The sequence below is a fragment of the Rattus rattus genome, chromosome 10 (genome assembly GCF_011064425.1).
Source record: "Rattus rattus isolate New Zealand chromosome 10, Rrattus_CSIRO_v1, whole genome shotgun sequence".
NCBI classification, from domain to species: domain Eukaryota; kingdom Metazoa; phylum Chordata; class Mammalia; order Rodentia; family Muridae; genus Rattus; species Rattus rattus.
Genome location: NC_046163.1, coordinates 23,670,045 through 23,696,496, shown reverse-complemented (window position 1 = coordinate 23,696,496; position 26,452 = coordinate 23,670,045). Strand labels below are relative to the sequence as shown.

The 26,452-nt window shown below is 39.4% G+C and overlaps 1 protein-coding gene across 1 annotated transcript; it reads left to right on the top strand.

Annotated features, from left to right (window-relative positions):
- Positions 1 to 43: 43 nt before the first annotated feature.
- On the top strand, positions 44 to 26,407 carry Ro60 (Ro60, Y RNA binding protein). Its single transcript, XM_032915693.1, has 9 exons — positions 44 to 169; positions 6,449 to 7,049; positions 10,370 to 10,590; positions 11,175 to 11,321; positions 11,544 to 11,681; positions 15,566 to 15,682; positions 16,476 to 16,589; positions 16,835 to 16,981; positions 19,411 to 26,407. The coding sequence occupies exons 2-9, from the start codon at positions 6,470 to 6,472 to the stop codon at positions 19,561 to 19,563; spliced, it is 1,617 nt and encodes a 538-aa protein (XP_032771584.1). The 5' UTR covers positions 44 to 169; positions 6,449 to 6,469; the 3' UTR covers positions 19,564 to 26,407.
- The last annotated feature ends 45 nt before the right edge of the window (positions 26,408 to 26,452 follow it).

Here is a 26,452-nt window from a genome sequence, read left to right as displayed (position 1 = left end):
CACCGGGGAGCTGGGGCGGAGCGATGGAAGGGGCGGGGCTCGGGGCGGGGCGGGGCTCGCTCCGACTCGAACCTGGAGCTGTCCTCTCCCTTTCGGGCCGCCGCCTATTCCCGGTGCTACGCAGGGTTTCTAGGCGCCGCGGGTCCTGAGCATCGCCTACCAGGCACAGGTGGGTCACTGCAGGCCTGCTGCGGGGCGGGGAACCGGCTTTTGTGCAGTCCCAGCGATTCTGGGCATACGAGGTCTGGCGGGTGCGCACTCTTCCACCGGCATCCCAGCGTCAGAGGCCCGGCAAAGCCTTCGCCGCCTCTTTGCTCCCGCGCCCGCCGAGGAGCAGGACCGATTTCGCATCCAAACATTTTGAACCTGGCCTAGTTGCTCGGGAGGGTGGAGTCTTGGGGAACTCAGGTCAACTCTGTCGCTTGCAGAGCTCGGGCGTGCCAAGGCCCCTTTTCACTCTTTCTCTCCCTCCTCCGGCGGCTTTGGCATAGAGGCGTTGTCTCGGAGACGGGTTTGGGAAGAAGCTTTGTGGGATGGCCGAAAGCGAAATTATCTTAAAGAAATAATAAACAAGAAAGGGGGAAAGATTTCTCGTAAAAGTCCAAGAGATGAGAGACTCATGTATCGGGATGCAGTGCCTTACGGAGAAATGCGCACCATCCCCCGCCACCCCACCCCACCCCCGCCCTCTTGATAGTGCATTGCTTTAAAAACACGTGAAATGGTTCTGATTAATTAAAACAAAAAAAATTAGCTATTAGCTATTTGAAATTGATACTTATCATTCTTTGGAGGTGGTTTTATTCATCATTTCTTAAAAGTATGTTCCAAGGAAGTCGTTTGGCTTCCAGAGAAAATTACTGCTTCAGGGCATCCTACCATGGTGACATCTTGCTACAGTAATTTTCATTGCAGTTCCTCAATACTTTTCATTACATCGCACTACTGCAGTTATTTTCTTTAGCTTTGTGTATGGTATATCCATTTGAACCTGTGGTTATGGTTTTTGTAAAGTAGTATAACTTTTTAACTGTAAATTAGCCTTGGCTTCTGTTTATAAAGATTTGCTTGACTTCTCAGAGTAAAAAAAGTTAGCCTTTCCAAATGACATGATTCAGAAATATTGGCTTAATATTTGTGTAAAATGAAGGCAAATACAGGAATCTTTCTATTAGTAGTGTAAATTGTAGTCTGGTAGAATTTGAAGCAGAAGTGTTATTACACCAGTGTTTTGCTACCTTTTTTACATTCTACATTAAGAGAGTGGACAGCATATACAACAACACATCACTGGCTGACCTTACGCCTAAGAACAAGTAGAAAATGCTCAAAATATTGTCATGGTTTTAATAGTTAAGGTCTCCCAAAGTTTTAACTTATAGAGATTGTAAGAAAACTTCAAATGGTATAAATTTGTGAAACCGTTATGTTTAAAGAGGTCAGGATAGTTCAGAGAAGAGCTAACTTTATTGTTTTTGACTTAGATTTACAGCAGTTGATTACATAGGACTAGATTACCAGAAAACCAGGCTTTGATTTGCCTCACTGCCCAGTCTTCTAAACCATAGGACTGGAGTAAGGCTTTTGAGAAAAAGGACACTGGCAGTTGAAGAAAGAAGAAATGGAGCTACTGTTAGTTAATGGGCATCTTGTCTCGGGACTCGGGTTGAGTCACTTCATTAGTATTACTAAGATATTCCTAGCACTTGGTACATTGCAAAAGATTTCGAAACTATCAGGAACCATTGTATCTCCGTGTCATATAACATTACTAATTTTAAAGTAATTTGTATTTTAACCCTTAGTAATAAAAAGGAGAGTAAATAGCTTGAAGGAAACTGCTGTTCGATTTTCTATATTTAAATGTTTATATATATATATATATATATATATATATGGAGAGAGAGAGAGAGAGAGAGAGAGAGAGAGAGAGAGAGAGAGAGAGAGAGAGTTTTGAAAGTTTTGTAGGTGACTTAGTCACTACTAGCAGGGCAAGGTGCAATTCCAAGATGCCTATTCTGCAGCCTGAAGGAGTTCTCTCTAGGGACCTCTACTCAGGTGTAGCTGGGACCCTGACTTACACTGTGGAAGACAATTTCCAAATAAGTCAGTCTGAAGGCATGCTGGTCATTGTAGTTCCTGGGTGTCCTAGCTGGATAGGACTGTTAGTTGCTTCCCTCGCTTGGAAGCTCGCCTGGAGTCTTCTGGCATCGGGAAAGCTAGTCCTCAGGGAGGAGGTTTTCCAGTTTGAGACCTCTTGGTCGAGTGTCTAAAATAGATAGTGTCTTCAGCAATAAGCACTTAACCTTTCACCTCTAGGAGGCAACTACAAGCACTAGCAATAATAGCCTGTGATATTTGGGGAGTCTCTTAGACAACCCTGACCAACAACCAACTCAAAAGGGTAACATCTTATACTTAGTGTTGGGGTTTTGTTGAATGGTCGCTGGATCTTGGGGAAAGTATTGTCAGCCTAGGTGAATAAATTTCACTTAAACTATATATGAATACAAAGACGTACATCTAATATGTGAATTTTAGGCAAACAGATAATATGATTCCTTATGACTTTTTTAGACCCCTAGACTGCTATTTTACATCCTCCCTGCCTCTAATTAGAGTCCCCACCACCATCACTGTTTTTCCAATTCCTTCTTCAGACCCTGCTATTTAGTCCCCCTCTCTATTGCTCTTCCCTTCCTTACTCATCCCTGCTGTGGTCCCTTTGTACTTTGCTGTTTTCAGCTCTTTCTGCAGGCTGTGTACTCACATCTGAAGATTTGGAGCCAGGGGATTTAGATGAGAAAAATAGGACTTTTCTCTTTCTGGGTCTGGGTGCTAGTTCTATCCATTTGCCTTCAAAGTTCATGGTTTCATTATTCTTTACAGTTAAGTAGTATTTCATAAATGTCTCTGTGCCACATTTTCAATATCCATTCATAAGTTTGAGGACACTTAGGTTGTTTCCTTTTTCTAGCTCTTGTGAACTGAGGGGCAGTGAACATGGCAGACCAGATCTATGTGGGGCAGGGTGTCGAGTTCTTTGGGCATCTGCTGTGGAATGATAAATCTGGGCAGCTGAGTCATATGGAAGATTTATTTATAGGCTTTTGAGGATCCTCCACGCTGATTTCAAGAGGGGCCGAACCCATTTGCAGTCCCACTAACAGTAAACGAGGAATCCCTCTTCCCCGCATCCCCTCGAGCACTTGTGTCAAGCATTTGCATCAGTTCTTTGTTGATCCTCACCTTGATCCTCATCGGTCAGAGCCCGAGTGAGATGAAATCTCAAACTCTTTTGGATTTCCATTCTCCTAATTGCTAGTGACCATGACTGTGTTTTGAAACACTTCTTAGCCACTTTTTATCTCTTCTTTTGAAAGCTCTCTGTTTGGATTCCTAGCCCATTTCTGCCAGGAGGCAGGATCTCTTTTATTTTATATGTTAAACACACATAAAGATATCAAATGTAAATTGGTCAAAGATTCTTCCTATTCTGTGGGCTTCCTTATCACTTAGTTGAATGTTTCTTTAGCTCAGCAGAAACTTTTAGGTTCTACAACGTCCCACTTGTCAACTGCTGGACTTAATTTCTGGGTAAATGAGGGTTCTATTCAAAAAGTCCTTTCTTACACCTATATCCTAGAGGGTAGTGGCTATGTTTTCTTCTAGTACGTTTCCATGTTTCACACTTCACTCTTAGGTCTTTGGTTTGTTTGGATTTAGTGGTGTGAGTTGTGCAAGGCGATACGGGTCTTAATTTCATGCTTCTGCATGTGAACATCTAGTTTACCCAGGACTGTTTGTTGAAGATGCTGCCTTTTCTCCAGTGTATGTTTCTGACAGCTGACAGGAACTCCCACTGAAGAGCATAGGGCTATTTAAAGGGCCAGGCGTCAGAAATAAATCCTACTACAATAGCAGAAGTGAGTTTCCTAACAGAATCCTGTAATCTCAGAACAGGGGAGGCCAAAGCAGAGGATGATGTGTACCAGGCCAGCCTGGTCAATGAGACACAGGAAAACTGAACAGAGAAACACTGCGTTCTGTAGACATCTTTGCCCAGCTCTTACTTTACCTTCCCTTCTTGATTGTATTTCCTACATTTAATACATTTATTATTTTGTTGGCAGAATTTATCATAAAGAATTGTTTATAGTAAATTTTTCATCATATATGTTGAGGCCTTTTTAAAAGAAATGAATTATTAAAATAAAATCTGTTGTACGTAATTCTTAAGCAAATAAATTCAGAAAACAAATTTTGATGCTCTTTAATTTTGCTTTAATATGTGCTGGCTATGATGTTGTAGATGAAGACATGTTAACATGCTAAAACCCAATTCTTGCTGCCCTAGAAACCAGTGATGTATAGATAGATTTCCTTGGAATGAGTAACACAGGGAAAAGAGTGAGAAAGGTCTGTTTTAGTATTTGGACTTAGATCTTTAACGCCCACCATTTTCACTTTCGGAAGGAAAGCAGAGAGTAAAGTAATGTAATGTTAATATCATTTCAGTGTTATTCCACTAACAGTTGTCCAGTTTATTCACATTAATGGTTGAAAAACCATCACACTATTTTTGTAAAAGCTAAGACGGGGATAGTAATGGCCAGGCAGTTGTGAGTTGCACTCAGGAGGCAAAGACAGGTGGATATATGAGTTCGAGGCCAGTCTGCTCTATAGAGTCAGTTCCAGGACAGCAAGGGCTATATACAAAGAAACTTTGTCTGGACTGGGGTGGGGAGTAATAATGGTAAATATATTGTAAAGATCAAATGAGTAGAATTTCTATTTGGAGTTGTGAATCAAGATGGAAGCCACTAAAAATGTTCTCAAGGCTTTTAACTGTGTTTGTGAACTAAATAGGGGATACGTAGTAGAGGCTTTAAGCACCACAGATTTCACCCTAACTTCTACAACTATAAACCCTTCCCTAATCCGTAATGTGATCACTTCTTCCGGAGACTACATGAGGCCTACCCTCCCCTTACCCTAACATAAGTAGCTTATAAGTTTTATTTGTAAGGTTGACTCTGGTATTTCAAACATAAATCTGACCCCTTGGTCACATTCAGAATGTCAGACACTCCAGTTCGCTCATACACTTAACCCTTTAAAACACCTTTGTTTGCTGTGTGATACTCCAGTTCCCCTAGATGCCTGGCTTCCCTGCCTTCCATTTGGTCCTCTTCCTTTTCTACCGAATGGGAATTTCCTCATTTCTCATCTCCGAGGTAGCTTCATTAGCATATCTTTCACCCTCAGAGAGACTGCAGTGTCTCACTTTTGCCACCCGTGGGCCAACGTCAGACTCAGTGCTGAAACCTTTTCTGTGCTATGTCTTAAGAGTCTCACTTGCTCTGTTATCCCCTCTCTCTGTAGCCGTCCGTTCTCCAGGTTGACTCTTTGAACACCAGCCTCAATATCACACCCCTGAATACAACAGGAAAGTTTTCTAGAAGGTCTCACCTTTGCCTTACCTTCCTTCTTAGCTCACAGCTGCACTTCCATAAAGGGAGCGGCTCTGTGGAGTCTCTCCACACTGCAGTCTCCTGTTGTCACTGTAACCAGCCTTCTGCTGTTGCTCGGCTGCTCTCGGGCCTGCCAGTTACTCCTGTGTCCCCAGCCATTGCAATAGTCATTTTCCATTGTTATTTTCTGTGCATCATGATCGCCAAGCATTTGACATTACCAGCCATTTTTTCTCTGAAATCTCTTCCCGGTGTGGTCCCTTTTGAGGAAAAACGATAGAATGATGACCAGAAATGCACAATTCTTTGGGGAGCTGACTTTCTTTGTGTATATAGTTGCTCTTTTTCTGTCCCTGTCAAGACCTCAGATCTCATACAGACCTCCTCAATTAATTGGACATAATATACCATACCTTAAAAATTAGTTGTTGGACTGGAGAGATGGCTCAGTGGTTAAGAACACTGACTACTCTTCCAGAGGTCCTGAGTTCAATTCCCAGCACCCACATGGTGGCTCACAACCATCTGTAGTGAGATTTGATGCCCTCTTCTGTTGTGTCTGAAGACAGCTACAGTGTACTTATATATAATAAATAAATGAATCTTTTTAAAAAATTAGTTGTTTGTAATCATTATACCATTTGCTAGTTCTTTTGAAGAATTTGGATTTCTCTAGATTATAAAAAAATATATGAATATATAATAAAAGTTTTAAATTATAAGCAAGTGACTTCCTGTAAGTCACTATTGGACAGTCGTGTGTGTGTGTGCACACGTGCATGCGTGCGTCTATCTGTCTGTCTGTCGGTGGTGTTTCTAATTTCGGCCTTAAGGACATTTATAACATTTTACTGAGAAAAACTTACTGGGTTCAAAGATGTTTTTAAATTAAACAGATTCATAGCATTTCAGTAAGCACGAGGTTTTTATTGCTATTGCCTTCACTCAGTTATAACATTTTGCCTTTTCGATAGGTTCCCCAAGAAACAAGGAACATGGAAGAATCTGCAAACCAGTTGCAGCCTCTGAGTGACAATCAGGTAGCCAACTCCGAGGGCGGATATGTCTGGCAGGTCACCGACATGAACCGGCTGCACCGCTTCTTGTGTTTCGGTTCCGAAGGCGGCACCTGCTATATCAAAGAACAGAAGCTGGGCCTTGAGAATGCCGAAGCCTTAATTAGACTGATCGAAGATGGCAGAGGAAGCGAAGTAATCCAGGAAATCAAGTCCTTTAGTCAGGAAGGCAGGACTGCCAAACAGGAGCCATTGCTCTTTGCACTGGCCATCTGTTCCCAGTGTGCGGACGTCAGCACAAAGCAAGCAGCATTTAAAGCTGTCCCCGAAGTGTGTCGCATCCCGACCCACCTCTTCACTTTCATACAGTTTAAGAAAGACCTGAAGGAGAGCATGAAGTGTGGAATGTGGGGTCGAGCTCTCCGGAAGGCCGTGGCAGACTGGTATAATGAAAAAGGCGGCATGGCCGTGGCCTTGGCCGTTACAAAGTATAAACAGCGAAATGGCTGGTCTCACAAAGATCTCCTACGACTGTCCCACCTTAAACCTAACAGTGAAGGTGAGCCTAGGATAGACACAGATGATAGATAAATAACAAGTTTGTACTTGATTTTCTAGAATTCGCTTTTACTCACAAAATGCAGTGCTGTAAACAGACATATTTAAAACCAGCCTGAAACTAAACACCTGCCTCCCTCGGGTAATCCAGACATTGATAATCGATCTTCGAACATACTGATTTCATACTTTGAGTTATTAATGCTTAAATCTCCCTTCTAAGAAAGAATGATTAGTAATTACTGTATCTACAACTAACTTCTCACGTCCTTTTCTTCAGGCACTTGGACACATTAATATCCCAAATGTCTAGCTCAGCATAGCTTTCAAGATTCATGCCAGGCAGAGTCTAGCAAGAGAGGAAATCAGGAGCAGTCCTGAGCACTATCAAGAAGGGGTAATGCTTGCTAAAACCTTGTCTATGCTGTGCTCAGACCATCATCACTGGTGAGAGCACTCTAAGTGGATAAGAACATGGTCACGTGTTAGAATATAACTAGTCCCCTATCAATGGGTTATGATTCTTGATCACTAATGGCTGGATCACCAGGAGCAGCATTTGGTTTCCTGCTGGCTTTAAATATATCTGATTAATGGATCAACACTATGTTTTGCAAATGGCAGTGGTTGTCAGGTGGCTGCTGACATGGTGCTGGTAAGGGCACTGGGACCCAGACTCAGGTCCTCTGTAAGAGTATCAAGTGCTCTTAGCCACTGGGCCATCTCTTCAGCCACTCCCTTGGATTTTTCTAGATTAAAAAACATTTTCCATCCTAAAATCAGAAAAAAATGTGATTTTTTTTTCTTAAAACATACCATGTTTTGCTTTTAATTCCAATGTGACTGGATGTTCTTTTACTCTGTGTTTTGACCCTGACGGCATAGAGCTGGTACTCAGGTAGAAGACCCTGGAGTATGTCTAATAGTGAACAGACTAGTCTCTAAACAAGAGACGCTGCGTGGGCTTGCTTGCCATGGTCTACGAAGTGAGGACGAGATGGTCCCTAAACTTAAATCTGCAAGAAATTTTCAACCTAAGCTACTGAGGGCGACGCTCATAGTTAAGTTTTGACAGCAACATCACAGATGATCCCAAGGCTCCGCCTATAAAAAGAAACTGAAACCAATTCTAAACAACTGAGTAAATAATACGTTAATTTGTTAACTAAAATGTGCATTTATAAAGACATTAGGTCAAAATATAATTCTCTTAATCAGGTATTAATTATGTACCTGTGGGATTAAGGAACTTTTATTATTATTGGAAAGGCAGTGTAGAAGACTATGTGAAGCATGTAATTATTAAGACAACTTCATCTGACATCTGTAAGACAGCAAGGGATACCATACTCTAGAAATCCCTGCATGTCGGCATTAACTTCTGATTCAGTTATCTAAATTCGTTTTGTCAGGATATTAAAAAATCAGACTTCATTTAAAAAAAGAATCTATGTTCTGACCTGCCTTTAGATCAGCTGACCATGGTCGTAGGGTTGACCCTCAGATGTTGATTTGTTGTGCATGCTATACACATATTCTACAGAGCACTGAGCTATATCCCCAACCATCTTTATTATTTTTGTCATTCATTCATTCATTCATTCATTCATTCATTTTAAGCTTTCAAGATTAGACCTAAGGTATTCACATGTGAGGCGAGTTCTCCATGACTGAGCTGTAATCGCCCACCCTCTCAACTTTTTATTCTGAAGCGAGGTCTCACTAAATTAACCGGGCTGACCTTGAACTCAAGATCCCCCAAGCCAAACTTCTAAGCAGTTGGAGTTAGAGGCCTGTGCCCCTAGATTCGGTTTAAGATTTATCTTTAAAGTTCTTTTTTCTTTCATTCTTTCCTTCTTTCATTTTGTTTGTTTGTTTGTTTGGGGGGGGGGGTCCCAGCTCTAAACCACACTCTCTGACCATCACAATGTTAGTGATTTTTAGATCACCATGGCCTGTTTCTGTATTTTACCTGCTCTCTTAATGACCCTGTTTTGTTAATCTCTACATGATTTATAGATTTGGAGATTAAGAGGTAGAAAGATAATGGTTTATGAGAAAATGTGCATTAAGGATGAAAAGAGATACTACTTCTTACAGTAGTTTAGACTGACTGAGCCCAGATCTGCATTCTGTGCTTCTGCCCTGTCTTCCTTCAGTCTATAGTTTGTGGTCTGTGGCCTATCGCCTGTCTGTAGATTGTGTCCGATCCATTCCTGTTGTCTGTCCTGATAAAGGGCTTTGCTCTGTATTTCATGAACAGCAAAGAAAGCATGCTTTAAGAAAGGCATGAAGGACACTCGCCTGTAAAAATCTTTAACAAAGTTTGCAAAGGAAGGAGTTACTTCACTGATCCATGTTGACCAAAACAGCTCTCAAAACCAAGCACAGATGTTACCAACCTGTAGTCACGTGTTGCTTTCAACATCTTTGGCATATTTGTTGTTTTAAGTTGCTTTTAACCTATGTAATTACTACAGTGCACACACAAATACATTAGTGCGGGTCAGGACCATGGAAGAATGCGTACTTTAAGATTTAGCTTAAATTGCAAAAACTGATTGCATGGGAAATCCAAGGCACAGAAGATTGGTTACACTGTTTTCTTAAGGCAGGTTGAACTTAAAGCTAAGTACACAGTAGGATGGCAGGGTGGATACATAGTTTTAAATGATTCAAGGCATAGTAAATAACTGTTTCGAGATCTGACAAAAGTTTATCACTTCAAAAGCAAGACGAAGTACCTCTTTTTACTATTAAAACCATGTTAAAAGGAATGCACAAGTTATTCTCCTTTCTCAAAATATTGGGCTTCTCATAGTTTCCGTTGCTAAACAATTTAATAACCTGTCTCCACATAATCACTAGCGTCATAAGTCCATGTTTATGCAAAAGCACAGGGTAAATCAGTGTGGTAATCATTGAAGAGGATGAATATTCTGAGTAAGGTTATGCATGTGAAATAGGCACTGTCTACGAAGTTTCCAGTATCAGCATCTCAGAAGGGCCTGTACACTACAGATGGATTTCCAGTATCAGTATCTCAGAAGGGCCCCTGTACACTACAGATGGATTTCCAGTATCAGTATCTCAGAAGGGCCCTTGTACACTACAGATGGATTTCTCACCACCACATATTTAGACTATAATGGTGTATTAAAAAACCAAAAACAGAAAAACCCTCACTTCATTTGCTGAAATGTGTTTGTTAAGGGAGTCAGCCCCTGTCTGTTTAGTTAAGCTGATCACGACGCAGTCTCAGGAACCCTGTTCTATTTTCACTAATCCTGCTTGCCTTTTCAATTCTTTATCTTGTTAAAGGACTTGCTATTGTGACCAAATATATCACAAAGGGCTGGAAAGAAGTTCATGAACAGTATAAAGAAAAACCACTTTCTGTGGAGACTGAAAAACTACTAAAGTACCTGGAGGCTGTGGAGAAAGTGAAGCGTACAAAGGACGACCTGGAAGTCATTCATCTGATTGAAGAACACCAGTTAGTCAGGGAGCAGCTGCTGACAAACCACTTGAAGTCTAAAGAGGTGAGTGCATCCCTTTAAAAAGAGAGTCTTAACGCTACAAACCCTGGATTCGGCCCCAAACCCTACCAAAATAAGAGAAGGGGCCAGGGAGATGGCTTCGTATTTATAGCTCTTGATGAACAGGCAAGAGGACCAACCAGTGTTCAGATGTGGTGGGGGAAGGGAGAGATGGATCCCCAGAGCAGCTGACCAGCAAGACTAATCACTTACCAAGGAGCTTTGGGTTTGACTGAGAGACTCTGCCTCAAAAGAAAAGTGAAAAGCTAGTAAGGAAGATTCCCAGCTTCAACCTCCAGCCTTCACACACACACACACACACACACACACACACACACACACACACACACACACACACGCTATCTTAAACATTTAGAAAGCTCTGTATTTTCTCCACAGAAATCTCAGTTTCTTATTTGACAACCTTTGATGAACTGATTTTCATTCTGGAAGTCCATTTACCTAAGTAAATGCTTTACAGGATACATTGCGAATGTGGCTGATTTAACTCGCTACCCTGAGTCCTTTCAGTAACTCTTTACGTTTCTCACTAGCTATCCCCCTTCTGTTGTTTTTCCCCCTTGTAGGTATGGAAGGCTTTATTACAAGAAATGCCCCTTACTGCACTCCTAAGGAACCTGGGAAAGATGACTGCCAATTCAGTGCTTGAACCAGGAAGTTCTGAAGTTTCTTTAGTATGTGAAAAACTGAGCAATGAAAAACTGCTTAAGAAGGTACGCACGAGCCATGGCTCGGTTACCTCACAATGAAAGCTGGTTCTTGGGGGACCTAGGACTTGTGTCACGGCAAGCTGCATTTTCATTCTTAAAGCTAAGAGTGCCATTTGTTCCCCCTTCCTTGTGATTTTTACCTTTAGCAATACAAACCTCTGAAAACTCATAATGGTTATTTTTTACTTGAGCTTGGCAACTACCTTCTGTCTGTCCTGTTTCTAGGCTCGTATACATCCATTTCACGTTTTAACTGCATTAGAGACCTACAGAACAGGCCATGGGCTCCGAGGAAAGTTGAAGTGGATTCCAGATAAAGAAATCTTGCAAGCATTGGATGATGCTTTTTATAAAACATTTAAGGTAATAGTTTTATTTTGTTTATTTAAAAAAAACTTGGGGATTAACATAGTTTGTAAAAACATATTTAGTGGTTTTTATATTATTTTATATTAATATCTTAGCTATTTTAAAGTATATACCCATTGTTTTCCTATAATTGGTATGAAGGTAATTACAAAATTGACATCGTAAGTTTATGAGTAATTCTTGTCACGCTGAGTAACTGCTACTTATCCCAAGATCATTTTAATAATTTATAAAGTCATATTGATAAATTATTGAATTTGAATATTTGCATTTCAGAGAATTCCTTCGACCTAGTACTTTTAGTTTTAGTTTTGTTATTAACTGGGAACTGGGTCTTGATAGCCAGTTTTTCAGAATGGAAATTTAGTTATAAGTAAAACTTTCATTTCAAAATTTTCTGGACATACCACAAAATCTAAGATCCATATTGTGTAGCAAATTAAAAGGGTTATGCATAATCACCACTCGACATTTATCCCTGATATGCAGAGACATTTTAACACTAGGGCATCCATGAGTACAACCCTGTCAGCCAAGGAACATAATATCAACTGATGCATAAAAAGCATTCGGCAAAATTTAACATTAAGAACCAAAGTAAAAACCAAGAAACGACTTAATAATAAAACTTCCTCACCATGATGAAGCTTATAGATTTAAAAAAAAAAAAAAAAAGCTCATAGGTGGGCTGGAAGGATGGCTCAGCAGTTAAGAGCACTGTCTGCTTTTCCAGAAATCTTGAGTTTAAATTCCCAGCAACTACATGGTGGCTCAGAAACATCTATCCTGGGATCTGATGCCCTCTTCTGGCATGCAGATATACATGCAGATAGATCACTCATATAAATAAGTACTCCTTTTTTAAAAATTCATAAGTATCATCATACTTGGATAAAACAACAAAAGCTTTTTCCTTAAAACCAAAAATAAGGGTGGCTACTTTCCCCCCTCCGGTGTCACAGAGTATGAAGAGTTGTGGTAATTATGTAAGAAAAAAGCCTCCCGTGGCATTCCCATTATTCTATCAGAAAACCCTAAGGAACTCACACATAAACCATATTAGAGCAAAATTAATTCAACAGACTTTTAGGTTATAAAGCAATGCATTAAAAAACAACAACAGGGGTTGGGGATTTAGCTCAGTGGTAGAGCGCTTGCCTAGGAAGCGTAAGGCCCTGGGTTCGGTCTCCAGCTCCGAAAAAAAAAAAAAGAAAAAAAAAAAAAAAAAAAACAACAACAACAACAAAAACACAAATTATTCGTTAGGTCAGGCATGGGCATACAGATCTGTAATCCTAACACTTGGGGAGTGGAAGTAGCAGTCAGAAGCCAGAGCCACCTTCAACAGTACAGCAAGTTCAAGGCCATTATCTTAGTTAGGGTCTTATTGCTGTGAACAGACACCATGACCAATGTAAGTTTCATAAGGGACAGCATTTAATTGGGGCTGGCTTACATGTTCAGAGGTTCAGTCCATTGTCATCAAGGTGGGAGCATGGCAGCATCCAGGCAGACATGGTGCAGGAGGAGCTGAGTTCTACATCTTCACCCGAAGGAAGCCAGGAACAGACTGAGCATCCCCAGGCAGCTACAAGGAGGGTCTCTAAGCCCACCCCATAGTGACACACTTCCTCCATCAAGGCCACACTTTCTAATAGTGCCACTCCCTGGACCAAGCATATGTAAACCATCACACCCATCCTGGGCTACCTGAGACTCTGTCTCAAAAACTAGGGATGAAAAAAATAAACAAATAATAAATAAAATAAGTCAGCTGTATACTGTACTAATAAACGATTTGAAAAGAAAATACTAGTATTTCAAGTAGCACTAAAAGAAATTAAAAATAAACTTACTGAGGTGCAAGAGTTAAACACTGTAAACTGTAAAACATCGCCAAAGAATGAGGACAAATGGCGGCTGTCCATGCCTCTGCACTAGAAGAACATAGGGCCATCCAAAGCCATCTACTGTCCAAAGTCCCAAGGGCATGTTTTACAGAAAATTAACAATCCATACACTATCCCAAGTGACTCCAAATAACCAAAACAATCTTGAAGAACAAATTTGCAGGACTCATGTCTGGATTTCAGAACTCAACAGTAACCAAAGCCCTGAGCTGCTGTTACAAGGACAGGCATGGCGCCCAAAGGAATCTGGAAACACACTGACACATACGGGCAGGTGATGTTTAAGGATCCCAGAATGAGTTCATTCAGAACAACAAACTGCGGAAAGAAGCACATGTTCTCACACAGGAGGAGGAAGGTGGGGCATTGTCTTACGGCATATGCAAACCCACTTCAGGAGAGCTCTCACCCGCCTGTAGGAAGTAAACATAAAAGGAATAATACAGAACAGGTGACAGCAACCAAATAAGTTGAAGTGCAGAACTTGAAACAAAGCATGACTGGGCAGTGGTGGTGCATGCCTTCTTTAATCCTCGTTCTCAGGAGGCAGAGGCAGGCACATCTCTGAGTTTGAGGCCAGCCAGGTCTACAGTGTGAGTTCCAGTATAGCCAGGGGTACACAGAGAAATCCTGTCTTGAAAAAGAAAAGCTGACATGTGTGCATCATACAGTGTTAGAAGTAGGAAAAGCTTACATAGTGGGAGAAAATATTTACAGATTATATAAATTTATAATGTAAAGTGTTTAATATCCATAATATAAACAGTCACGAGATTTGATAGTACAATTATAAGCCAGTTTCAAAATGGACAAAGTATTTGAATAGATAGTTTTTCAGAATTATATAAATGAAAGATGCTTAGTATGACTGGTCAGATCAAAAGCACAGACGAAATGCCACTTTGTACTTAATTGAATAGGCATTAGCACAAAAGGAAGCAGTATTAGGAAGGTGGGGAGACTGGAACCCTTGTATATTATCAGCAGTAAAGTCAAATGTTGCAGCCTGTGAGCATCAGCATCAGAATGTTAAACATGGAGTGCTCAGAATGCTGCACCGTCTAGAAATCCCCACACTGGACGTGGTGGGTGGGTTACCATGAGTCCAGAGTCCACCTTGGGCTCCACAACAACCACCTGTCTCTAATACAAGCATCTCCAACAAACAAACAAAAAACAAAAGTAAAATGCCAACCTGGTGAGCAGGCTGCCACACGCCTTCACTCCTAGCACACAGGAGGCATCTCTGAGGTCAAGGCCAGCCTGGTCTACATGTAAGTTCCAGTACAGCCAGGACTCCATAGACAAACCCTGCCTCAGGAAAAGAAAACAAGGGGAAAACTACAATACCATCAAGAGTTCAGCCTCTGTACGTGCCCCAGAGGACTGAAAGGAGGTACCTGACCTTGTTTTTGTAAACTAGCCTATCCCAGCTCTACTAACGGTAGCCAAAAGGTTCCCAGGCGTTTTCTAGAAGCATATCTTATGAAGTACACACTGTAGTGCCAGACTGTTCCAGGCAAATCTGTAAGCTTAAGGCTGCTGCTTAGGTGGATGAAGAATCTGTTGAGACAGTGACAGCCTACCTGTAAGACAGTGTTCATGCACCGTGAAGATAATCAATGCTGCTCAGTTATACTCTTGAAAATGGCTACAGAGTAAATGTTATCTTTCACCACACTTAAAAAATTCTTAGAAGTTCCCACTTTACTTCATTGAAAAGAGATTTTGAAAACTAGGACCTTAACTTCTTTCAGTAAAATTAAACTGATTACATGTTTCTCTTTATTTTACCAGTTAATGAGAGGGAGAATCTTAAGGATAATAGTCACCTAACTTCCATACCAACAAAACAGGCCTTTCTTCTAGGAGCCTTTTGAGTGAAAGATAAATACAATTTTTTTCAGTCTAACCTCCTTATGATCTCTCTGACCTTTTCATGACTACTTTATTTCATTTTCTTTTCAGACAGTTGAGCCAACTGGGAAGCGCTTCTTGCTGGCTGTTGATGTCAGTGGTTCTATGGACCAGAGAGTCTTGGGTAGTGTACTCAATGCTAGTACTGTTGCCGCGGCAATGTGCATGGTGAGATCCCCTAAGACGACGTAGTGTTCCCACATCCTAAAAGGTGTTCAGAGTAAAACTGTCAAGGCCAGCACCACCCAGAGTCAGCCTTTCACTTATGTGACATTTATCACTTTATATCCAAAGACAAGTTTATAACGCACAGTTTTACACATGCTGAAAAGGGGCGTCATGTAAGGAAGGATCAGATCTGAGCTGCCAAATGTTATAACAAGATTAAATGTTGGTAGTATATGCAGAAGTACGTGATGGTTAGGAAAAAACAAAAACAAAACCTGGCTAAAATGAATTCCTTACTCAAGAAATGAGTAAAGGGCAGTAGTAAGGTTCAGTTCTCAACCCAGGTTCCCTCACCACGTAGGAAGGCAGCACATCTCCACTATTCTGCTTCATTCCTCGTTTAGTAAATGAGAAGTATTTATCTGCCTAGGAGAGTGCTGTAGATTCCAGATCTCAGAAGTTTCTTGTCTTGAGTTATGGCTTTTGTTAGTTTGTTTGTATGGATGCCATTGGCTCCTGGGGAAGGGAACCCTCAGAAGATAGACAATACAGATGTCATCCTGTCCTTCCACCTTGTGGATTCCAGGGATTGAATTCAGAGTGGCTGGCAGCAAGGACCTTTTCCCACCGAGCCATCTCCCCAGCCCGTGCTCCCCAGTGCTGTGACTCTATATTCTGAAACACAAAAAATACAAGTTTAGGAATGATAAGTATCACAGTGTTTGTTTCTGAGTAACATCATACAAGCCTAACTTTCAGTTTGCTGAAAACTGCTACCACTGCACTTTTACAGGTGGTTACACGGACAGAGAAAGAGTCTTCAGTAGTTGCTTTTGCGTGTGATATGGTACCATTTCCAGTGACGACAGACATGACATTACAGCAGGTTTTAACGGCTATGAACAAAGTAAGACACTGTTTTATTAACATGTCCTGAAAGTTTGTACTTGGGGCATTGCGTAGAATCTGGAGGAAAGAATTGTTCTAACATCTCATGGCAAGCACAGTCTAAAACGGATATGTGCAGATATGGCAAGGCCTGCACATTGGTTTTACATAAAAGGATGCTCTAAGGATAAGCGCTTTTATGTATTTACTTCAGACATCCAATGGGTTTTATTTTACTGCTATTCCTTCTTTTTCCTGAGATAGGTTCCAGCGGGCACCACGGATTGCTCTCTTCCAATGATCTGGGCCCAGAAAACAGGCACAGCTGCAGACGTCTTCATTGTGTTCACTGATAATGAGACCTTTGCTGGGCAGGTGCACCCGGCTATTGCCCTGCGGGAGTACCGAAAGGTAAACAGCACCCTTCTGGTGGTTACTGTCCTCTCAAAACACACTCTATTATCAGGGTGTTCCCTTCATTTGTGTAGGAAACCCAGGGTCAGGTGGGCTCAGCAGTACTTGAAATAAAAACGTAGGGACTACACATACACCATCCAGTTCCAGTGCTAAATGTTAACAAGAATGCCCTTGCCAGTGCTTTTGATAATGATCAAATATATATTTGATCTCAGCTATAATTTATAATGTATGTTGCATTTCTTGAAAAATTAAGTTATCATTTCTAAGTTTAACTAAAAACTACATGAAGTTATAGCAAATTTTTGAGTCTCTATCCTAAACTTAATTATATTTATGTTTTGATAATTCTCTTTTTTCCTCCCTTGGCCTTTCTCAGATGTTTTGTTACTATTCTGTCCAGTGTGGTAGACACTGGTCACTAGGCTGTTGAATGTTAACATTCAGCTCATGTGACTGAAATACAAGAAAAACTTGCTATGAAAAGCAATAGTTCTCACAACATGAATTTCCTACCAACTATAGCATCGTTTTGTGGCCAGGTCAGAAATGTACATGGCAGACCCCATCAGACATCCATCATATTCTGTGGGTAAGGTTCAGGTTTCCCATGAATGCTTACAATTGAACAGCATAAAGGAGAGATGAGAATTTGGACTAAAAGCAGTCTAGATATTAGTCCTGAGTCTCTTATGCTAAATGTGGGTCTGAACAAGTTAGTTAACTGACAAATGTCACAGTAAGTAGTGATGCATACCTTTTAGGTTTGATGCAACAGTAATACCTGTCTCAAAAACAAACTGGTCATTAGAACTGGTCATGGTAGCTTCAAGATCCTGAGGCAGGGGCTAGAGAGAGCTCAGTAGCTAAGAGCACACACTGCACTTGCAGAGGACCTCAGTTCATTTTCCAGCACATATGTTGGGTGTTCCACAACTGCCTATAATTCCAGGCCCAGGAGATCTGATGCATCTAGCCTCTGCAATAACCTGCATTCGTGTGCATTCAAACATGCATATGCACATATGTGTGTGCCCTCTTGCTTGTGTGTGCATGCGCACGCCCGAGAGCACACACACACATTAAAAATAAAATCTTTAAAGCAAAGAGTCTGTGGCATGTGGCCCATACATATACAGCCACCCAATTAGACAAGATGGATGAAGCAAAGAAGTGCAGACCGACAGGAGCCGGACGTAGATCGCTCCTGAGAGACACAGCCAGAATACAGCAAATACAGAGGCATATGCCAGCAGCAAACCACTGAATTGAGAATAGGACCCCCGTTGAAGGATTCAGAGAAAGAACTGAAGAACTTGAAGGGGCTCGAGACCCCATATGTACAACAATGCCAAGCAACCAGAGCTTCCAGGGACTAAGCCACTACCTAAAGACTATACATGGACTGACCCTGGACTCTGACCTCATAGGTAGCAATGAATATCCTAGTAAGAGCACCAGTGGAAGGGGAAGCCCTGGGTCCTGCTAAGACTGAACCCCAGTGAACTAGACTGTCGGGGGAGGGTGGCAATGGGGGGAGGGTGGGGAGGGGAACACCCATAAGGAAGGGGAAGGGGGAGGGGGATGTTTGCCCGGAAACACTTGAAATGTATATAAGAAATACTCAAGTTAATAAAAAAAAAAAAAGAGTCTGTGGCAAGAGAATCATTGCTCAGCTACATAAGGAGTTTAAGAGTATACTGGGCTACATATATAGTGATACCTTGTCACAGTTACTGAATAAACAAGGACTGGAAATTATTTCCATTAGTACAGTAGTTGTCTACCATACATGAAGCCCTAGGCTCAATCCCCTGTACATGTGGTACATGCCTACAAGGTTAACATTTGGAAGGTAGGGCAGAAGGATCAGAAGTTCAGATCATCTTTAGCTATGTTCCAAGTTTGGGGTCATCCTGAGCTACATGAAATACTGTCTCAAGGAAAGTTTATCCAAACAAAAACCTTATTTTTTTAATTATTAAAAAACATTTTAATAGGTTTATTATAGTGAATGACAAAACTATGCCTTCATTGGTTGTTTCTCCTTAATATTTAGTGATCTTAACTACATCTAGAGAGACTGGGAATACAGCTCAGTAATCTAGTGATGGAGAGCTTATCTAGTACACTCAAGGTCTTGGCTTGGCCCATAGCACAAAGGATGGCTAAGAAGAAGAAAGAAAAGCAGACGGGAGGTGGACCAGGAAGTCAGGGAGAGAGAGGGGACAGAATTAGTTTTGAAGAGCACAATCTCTTCATTGTATATATTAAAATTGTAAGCTGGACTTGGTGTCTTCCCAGTCTTTGGTAGGAGGAACTATGGTTGTGAGTTCTAGCCTCAATTTTTAAGGAATTTTTGTTTGTTTTTCTTACATACAATTTCATATGTAGTGAAACTTTCTCCTCTATTTTCCCTGCAGAAAATGGCTATTCCTGCTAAATTGCTTGTTTGTGGGATGACATCAAACGGCTTTACGATCGCAGACCCAGACGATAGAGGCATGTTGGATATGTGTGGCTTTGATACTGCGGCTCTGGATGTAATTCGGAATTTCACGTTGGATGTCATTTAACCCTAAGTACCTGAATGATCTGAGAGGTGCACTGCTTCCCAGCTAGACGCAGTTGTGAGAAATGTCATCAGTATGTGCATGTTAGAAATGTACATTGGCAGAACAGGAAGAGGGAAGGAAGGAAACACGTTGAGCATGTACTCAGCTAGCTCTTGCGAAGTCTTCAGGATACTGTAGCTTTCTCTATAGAGAACTTCTTTTTAATAGACACTATAAAATAGTCATGTTTTTCGTCACTGAATCACACCTTTGTACTGAAAGTGAGATACAAAGTCTAAGTAGCCTCACATCATGTCACTTGTTTGAGAAGTGCTTGTTTTCTTAAATGTCTTCATTGGAAAAGGACAGTTTTGATAATGTCCAAAAACTCTGAGGTGCACTAGACCATGTGACTGTGATGGAAATGAACCTCACCAGGTAAATTTTTATACCAAGGAGTTTAAAAAAAAGACATTTGGTTAAACTAAATTATGAATGAATTTTACAAATTCAGAGTTTTCTAAGATCATATGAACAACAGCTTTCTTATTCAATGCAAAAGATGTTTTCTTTCAGGTGTTTAATTTGTACTTGTTAGGATTTGATACCATTTGGCCAAAACATGGTGGAAATGTTGAGTTGTAAGGGACTCGTTGAATGGATATAGCCTGAGGGATTCGCTTTGTAGCCTTATGTTAACTGAGCAACAACAGTGTCTCACACACTCACGCATTCCTAGTGTTTCGTCCCCCATCTGTAATCCTGACAGTATAATAACTAAAACTCTACTGTAAAGACATAGCTTTCTGTACCCCTAAATATCTTTAGTTCATTTTCATATTTTTCTAATATTAAGTTTGTCTGAAGTCTTTTATATTTTTGCCCACTATTCATCTTGTGTCTAATTTCCTTTTTATAGAGTATAGAAATAATAACAAGCTAGATCCTTCCAGTTCAAACAATTTTAGAGTAGCCATATCAACCAATCAGTTTATGTAGGAAATTTAAAAACTTGCTTTGTACAAATTAAACGTCTTTTTCACATACTAAAATACATTCTTTTCTTGAGCAAGTACATGTTTTCACCAGGGAAGCTTAGCATGAGAATGGCCTATTGAGCACCAGTAGTTCTTCTCTTGATTCAGTAATGGTATCTACAGTAGTTTATACTAAAACTCTAATTTTTATGTATTACTCTTTAAATATTAAAGATTTACTGTGGGCTTATAAAGCCCTTCCAAAGCTAGTATGTGTAGGTTACATAACCTTACAAGTGTTTAGGGGTGAAGTTCTTTTATTTGGGAAAGAAAGTGCTAGTGTAAGGATTTGTGTACATATTTTCTTTTTTTTTCTAAGAAATTTAGTCTCAGAGAATAAGAAAATATTCCCTTCAGATGACTTGACATTAATTAAGTTTCATATGTAGCCATTCCTCCAAGACAGTAACAAATTTTCAATATTATTAGCAAAGATAGTATCATCTGCAGTTCTAAACACCATTGCTTCTAATGCTGTTTTGGCTTGACCACTGTCACATGGGAAATTTCACATTTTAACTAATTATGATATACTAAAGTCTCATATTCAAACTGAATTTAAGGTTAAAAACACTAGTAATTACATGAGAGCTATTGAATTCCTTAAACCCAGGATCTAAGTTTTAACTTATTATGAAATTTACATGGAATATTATATAAAAGCTTATTTCTTTTTTTTTCTATGCTACTTAGATTGTGCTTTTAGGCAAGCAGAGTATATCTAGGAGCTACCCATCAGGGAAATAAGGGTCTACCTAAATACTGTAGAAGGGTACAGTATTTAGGTAGACCTAACTAAATAGATTAAGATTGAAGACAGAAGCCGAGTGTGATGATGCATGCCTTTACTCCTGGGGAAACAGAGGCAGGTAGATCTCTTAAGTTAGAAGCCAGCCTGCTCTACATAGTAGATTTCAGACCAATCAGGCCTACGTAGTGAGACTCTGTCTCCAAAAAGGAAAAAGGTTTAAGGGGGAAAAAGTCCCCACAGAAAGAAGTCTTATCTTCAAATCACAAAACTTCGGAGTAGAAAAAAAAAACTTAGAACTGTTTTTTTGTTTGGTTGGTTGGTTGTTTGTTTGGGGTTTTTTTTGTTTTTTTTTTTTTAATTTGGATAATAATTAGAAAGCAGTCTGGATCTTCTGGATGTTTGTGTGTTCATTGTTGTTTGTGACAGGGTCTCCCTACATAGACATAGTCACGGCTATTCTGGAGCTCACGGTGTATAGAGCAGTCTGGCCTTGAACAGAGATCCTCCTGCCTCTGCCTCCCGAGTGCTGAGGTTAAAGGTGTGTGCCACTATGCCCAGCGTAAGGCTGGATGGTTTTGGAGAGAGGTCTGCCTCTCCACTCAGCTTTCTGGCTTTCACTTTCTCATCCACAGAGCACATTGATTTAGTAAGAGATACAGTAGAATTATGCAAGTGTTTTACCTAATTTAGATGTTAGGAATTGATGATATGCATGATTACTTTAGGGACTTGTGAACACATATGATTTTTTTTCATCTGGAGTAATTCTCAAATACAATTATGTCTCTGCAGCCTATGTTGCTATGGAATCCAGCCACATGGAAAGGCAGTATTACCTCATTAAGCATAGATACCCTCAAGTGGTGAATAAGTTTTATTTTTCAAATTACCACTAGGGATACTCTTAAGTAAATAGTATGGAAAAATACTGCTTTAAAAAGCAATCTTAAATGTTATTTCCTAGATACTATGTAAATATTTCCAGGACTTAGTTGTTATTAATAACCAGAAACACTAATCTTTTCATCTCACTGTTTTTTGATTAGTGGATAGTCCACTTATTAAAACTGTTACTTAGTAACTGTTTTCAGGGTGTATTAGGAAGGGGTATGCTAGTAAGTAGAAAGTACTTCATCCTTTGGAGCTTCTTGTTCTTTTTCATGTGCTGTGTCATTACTGACAACCAGTTCTACATATGTGGTAAAATTCTGCTCTCCTACAAATTAATGTATCTTATTCACAGATCATAGGACAAGCAGTTTAATACTTACCTGACATTGAAACTGGAAAGGAGGCCTTTCATTACAAGTTCAAACTTCGTTTTTGATTATAAACAATAGGATGTCATTATTCCCTGAAAAAGAAGAATAAGAAATATATCCCCCCAAAATAAAATGAAAGCAAAGCTCATAGTCAAAATAGCACCATGCTGACCAAGCACTTGCTTATGTTAATTTATTTGAATAACAATGTCTGAAGCTGACAAAATAGCAGGTTGTTTCTCACTTTTCTAGACTTTAAAAAAAATACCAATATAAATTTAAGACTATAATGATCTTTAGAAGCACAGTAAGAGTACATCTAAGCAGGAAATGAGAGCTAAATCATTATAAATTATTGGAGTTATTTTCCTGTGACCTAAAAACTTGGTTCCAGGGTGAGCAAGATGTCATAATGGGTGAAGACACTCACCACCAAGCCTGATGAATTGTTCTCAGTCCCTGGACCCCACTTGGTAGAAGAAAACAAAGGATTTGAAGACAGGTCCAGTCCTCTGATCTCCGCATGCATGCCATGGCACATGTGCATGCATGCGTGCATGTGTGCGTGCCTGCATAAAAGTGGAAAAAAGATACTGCATAGATTTGGTGGTTGTGTGGTGTGCTTGTGCTAAAAGTAACTCAAGATGCAAAAATCTAGTCTCAGATTACATTGGTTTTGTTAGGGTACAAATTGTCCTCTTAGAGAAATGTCACACAGCCAGAAGGAAGGATCACAAAAGATGATGGGTTCTTTGTACAAGCTGGTGTTAACTCAGCAGTTACTTTGTTCTCTTGATACTTGCTCCATTATCTGTTATTCCATGGGAGATTACTTCTTGCTCATTTTTCTCTTTTGCAAAGATTTCTCCCATTTTTGTCATCTTACATAAATTTAAGAGTATATTTTCCATGGTTGGAGAGATCACTGGTTAAAAGCACTGGCTACTATTCCAGAGGACCCAGGTTCAATTCCCAGTACCCACATGGCAGCTCACAACTCTGTAACTCCAGTTCTGGGGATCCTACACCATCACACAGATGTCCATACAGGCAAAACACCAATACACATTTAAAAAAATAATTTATTTTTTTAAAAACCTTTTTTTCCAAATTACTGAGTACCTGGATTGATAAAGTCTCTCCCCAAATCAAGTCATATTGTAGATATTCCAGAAATGTTGTGGCCATTCAGTAAGATCAGTTATTCAGAATCTGTGTGTAATTATTGATAAACACTAAAAAGGGAAGTGTTATACTATATCTATATAAGCAGTCTAATAATTGACAGCAAAGTGACACACACATCCTCAGTTCCATAATTATACTCCTAGTTTACAAAGTCAAGTGAGTGTCCATGCACACATACATGTACACTGAACTTACAAAGCCTTATAATGACTTATGTTGACATTCAGTATCTTATTGATAACTATTTACATTGTTGAAAAAAATCACTATAAACTTCAAAGTTGATTCTAAAATATTTTTCATATAGAAAATTAATATAGCTAAGTGTGCTATTTGAGTACAATTATAAGAAATGGCATGGTTTTCCTAAACCCTAAAAGTAACAAGATATATTAGAGAAGATGGAAAGGAAGATCAATAATACTCTATCCCTGGAATCGTGATGATTTCCAGTCAGCATTTGTAAATATAATGAAGAGATACAAAAGGCGTTTCTGATCCTTCAGAGATGTTCGCCTTCCGACCTTCTTTATCCCTGCCTTTATCGTCTTTAGGAATACAAATGAACTTTAATTTTAAAATGTTTGAACTTCTGTACCTTGTATAAGTTATCAGACTCTGGATTTGAAAAAAAAAAGAAACTAAATTATTTTTATTTCTGCTGGTTTCACTTTACTGTATATTTATATTATTAAACGTATTAAAAAAGGAATAGGTTAACATTGTTAACTATGTGTAATTACTAAATTATATCAGTGAAACCATTACATTGAGACTTGTGTCTAAATGATTTCTTAGGCTTTGTTTGACGTGTAAACTCAAACCCCATTATGACCAAATTAGATTTAAAGAAAGTGAATGAATCCTAATGAAGAAAACTGTTCTTGTTGCACTGTTCTAAATACAGAAGGTATATTTGGTATGGTTGGTGAAATAGCTTTTGTTATTATTTAAGTTACAATTTCTTACTACAAATTTAATAATGAATTCTCCAAAGGAATGGGATATAGTGAGTTATATTTGAAAGGATTGGAAGAAAAGTGTTACAATCTGCTTCTAAGGTATATATTTGTTTTATTACAATTATATTTACTTCCATAATTGGCCAATTGATGGATCTTTCAGGTATCCAGAATTATGTCTGCATAGAATAAATTATAGTTATATTAAGAGCCTTAAAGTGGAAAAAGGACTCTTTTGACTGCCTTAACATATAACATATGACATATGACATATGTCCTTTCCAGACATACTGATTTCTTTAGGGTCTGTTAAATAAGTAATGCCTTAATAGTCTGCTAATGTTTCTGAAGAGTAGAGCTTACAGGGTCTTCTAGAGCTTTTAATTTTATGTAATGAATGGAAATTTAACTTAGGTATTAAACCTGATTGCACATTAATAATCTAAAACAAGAAAAGAATAATCTGGCTATGCTGATGTGTTATAAATAAACGACTGTAACATCAGTATATTTTATGGTTGCTTAAGATTTTTTATTGTTTTGTATAACCAGTTATCCAGAAGCTGGACTTCCTGGCTATAATATGACCTCCAAGGACCGTGTTGCATATTTAACACTGGATGAAAAGTACAGTTGTATAGTTTCAAAAAGAACTGCTTTTTAAGGGGAAATTTTAAGGCAAAAAGCAAATGTTTTGGCTCAAGCCTATGACCAAAGTCATTTAGAGAATTGAAGATAGTATTAAAACCTTGAGACTCTTGCAATAAAAATATCAGGCCAGTGACTTGATTCATTGCATTCACATTTTGCATTTGTTTTGCCTGCCAAAGCAGAAAAATCTTGCAAAACTGAAAGAATGCTTTAAATTGTCACGCTGGTGCTTAAAGACCTATTATTACACTTGCTGTGTAACTAGCTTATTTCCAGGACAGGAGCCCGGGGAGGGCACACAGGCCTTTCCTAGGACTTATGACTTACTGATACTGTCAAGTCTTCCCAGTTTGCAGTGTACATAACATGTGACAATGTGACATTGATATTTTCCACTGAGGCATGGGTGAATGCTTCAATTATTCTACTTCATGGTAAAAGTTTTCACTAATACCGAGAAATCTTGATTTTTGTAACCTTGCAAAATAACCTATTACATCCAAGTTGATTATCTCTTACCTGAAATGCGTGGGGCCACGAGTATTTTAAGATTCTTTTTTCCCATTTTGGAACCTTTTTCAGATGTATAATGGAACACCTGGGATTTGCTGTATGAGCCTCATGTGTGTCATGTGAAAGAAAAACATTGTTTTTTAATGGACTTGCTTTTGACTGTGACTTGGCAATTGGTCTACTGTGGAACTTTCCACGTGCATTATTATGTTAACATTCTGATATTTCCAATTCTGGAGCTTTCTAAAACTTTGCATTTTCAAAGTAGGGATGCTTAACCTGTAAGTCATTACAGATGTGGAGCGGGCACTACACGAACTGTTTGTCACCAGTTTATTGTAGAAATTGATAGGTGTACCAAATAAATTATATGGATATCAAGTAACTGTCTTTTAATCTTTTTTAAAAACACATGAATTTTAAGGTTGTAATATGCCTTATATGTAAAACCCTGAAGCATCTGTTACAATTCAAAAGATAAAAAAAATTAACTTTCTGTAATTAATTTTGTACTTTTAATGTGGTGGGGAGGTGGTATATGTAGTT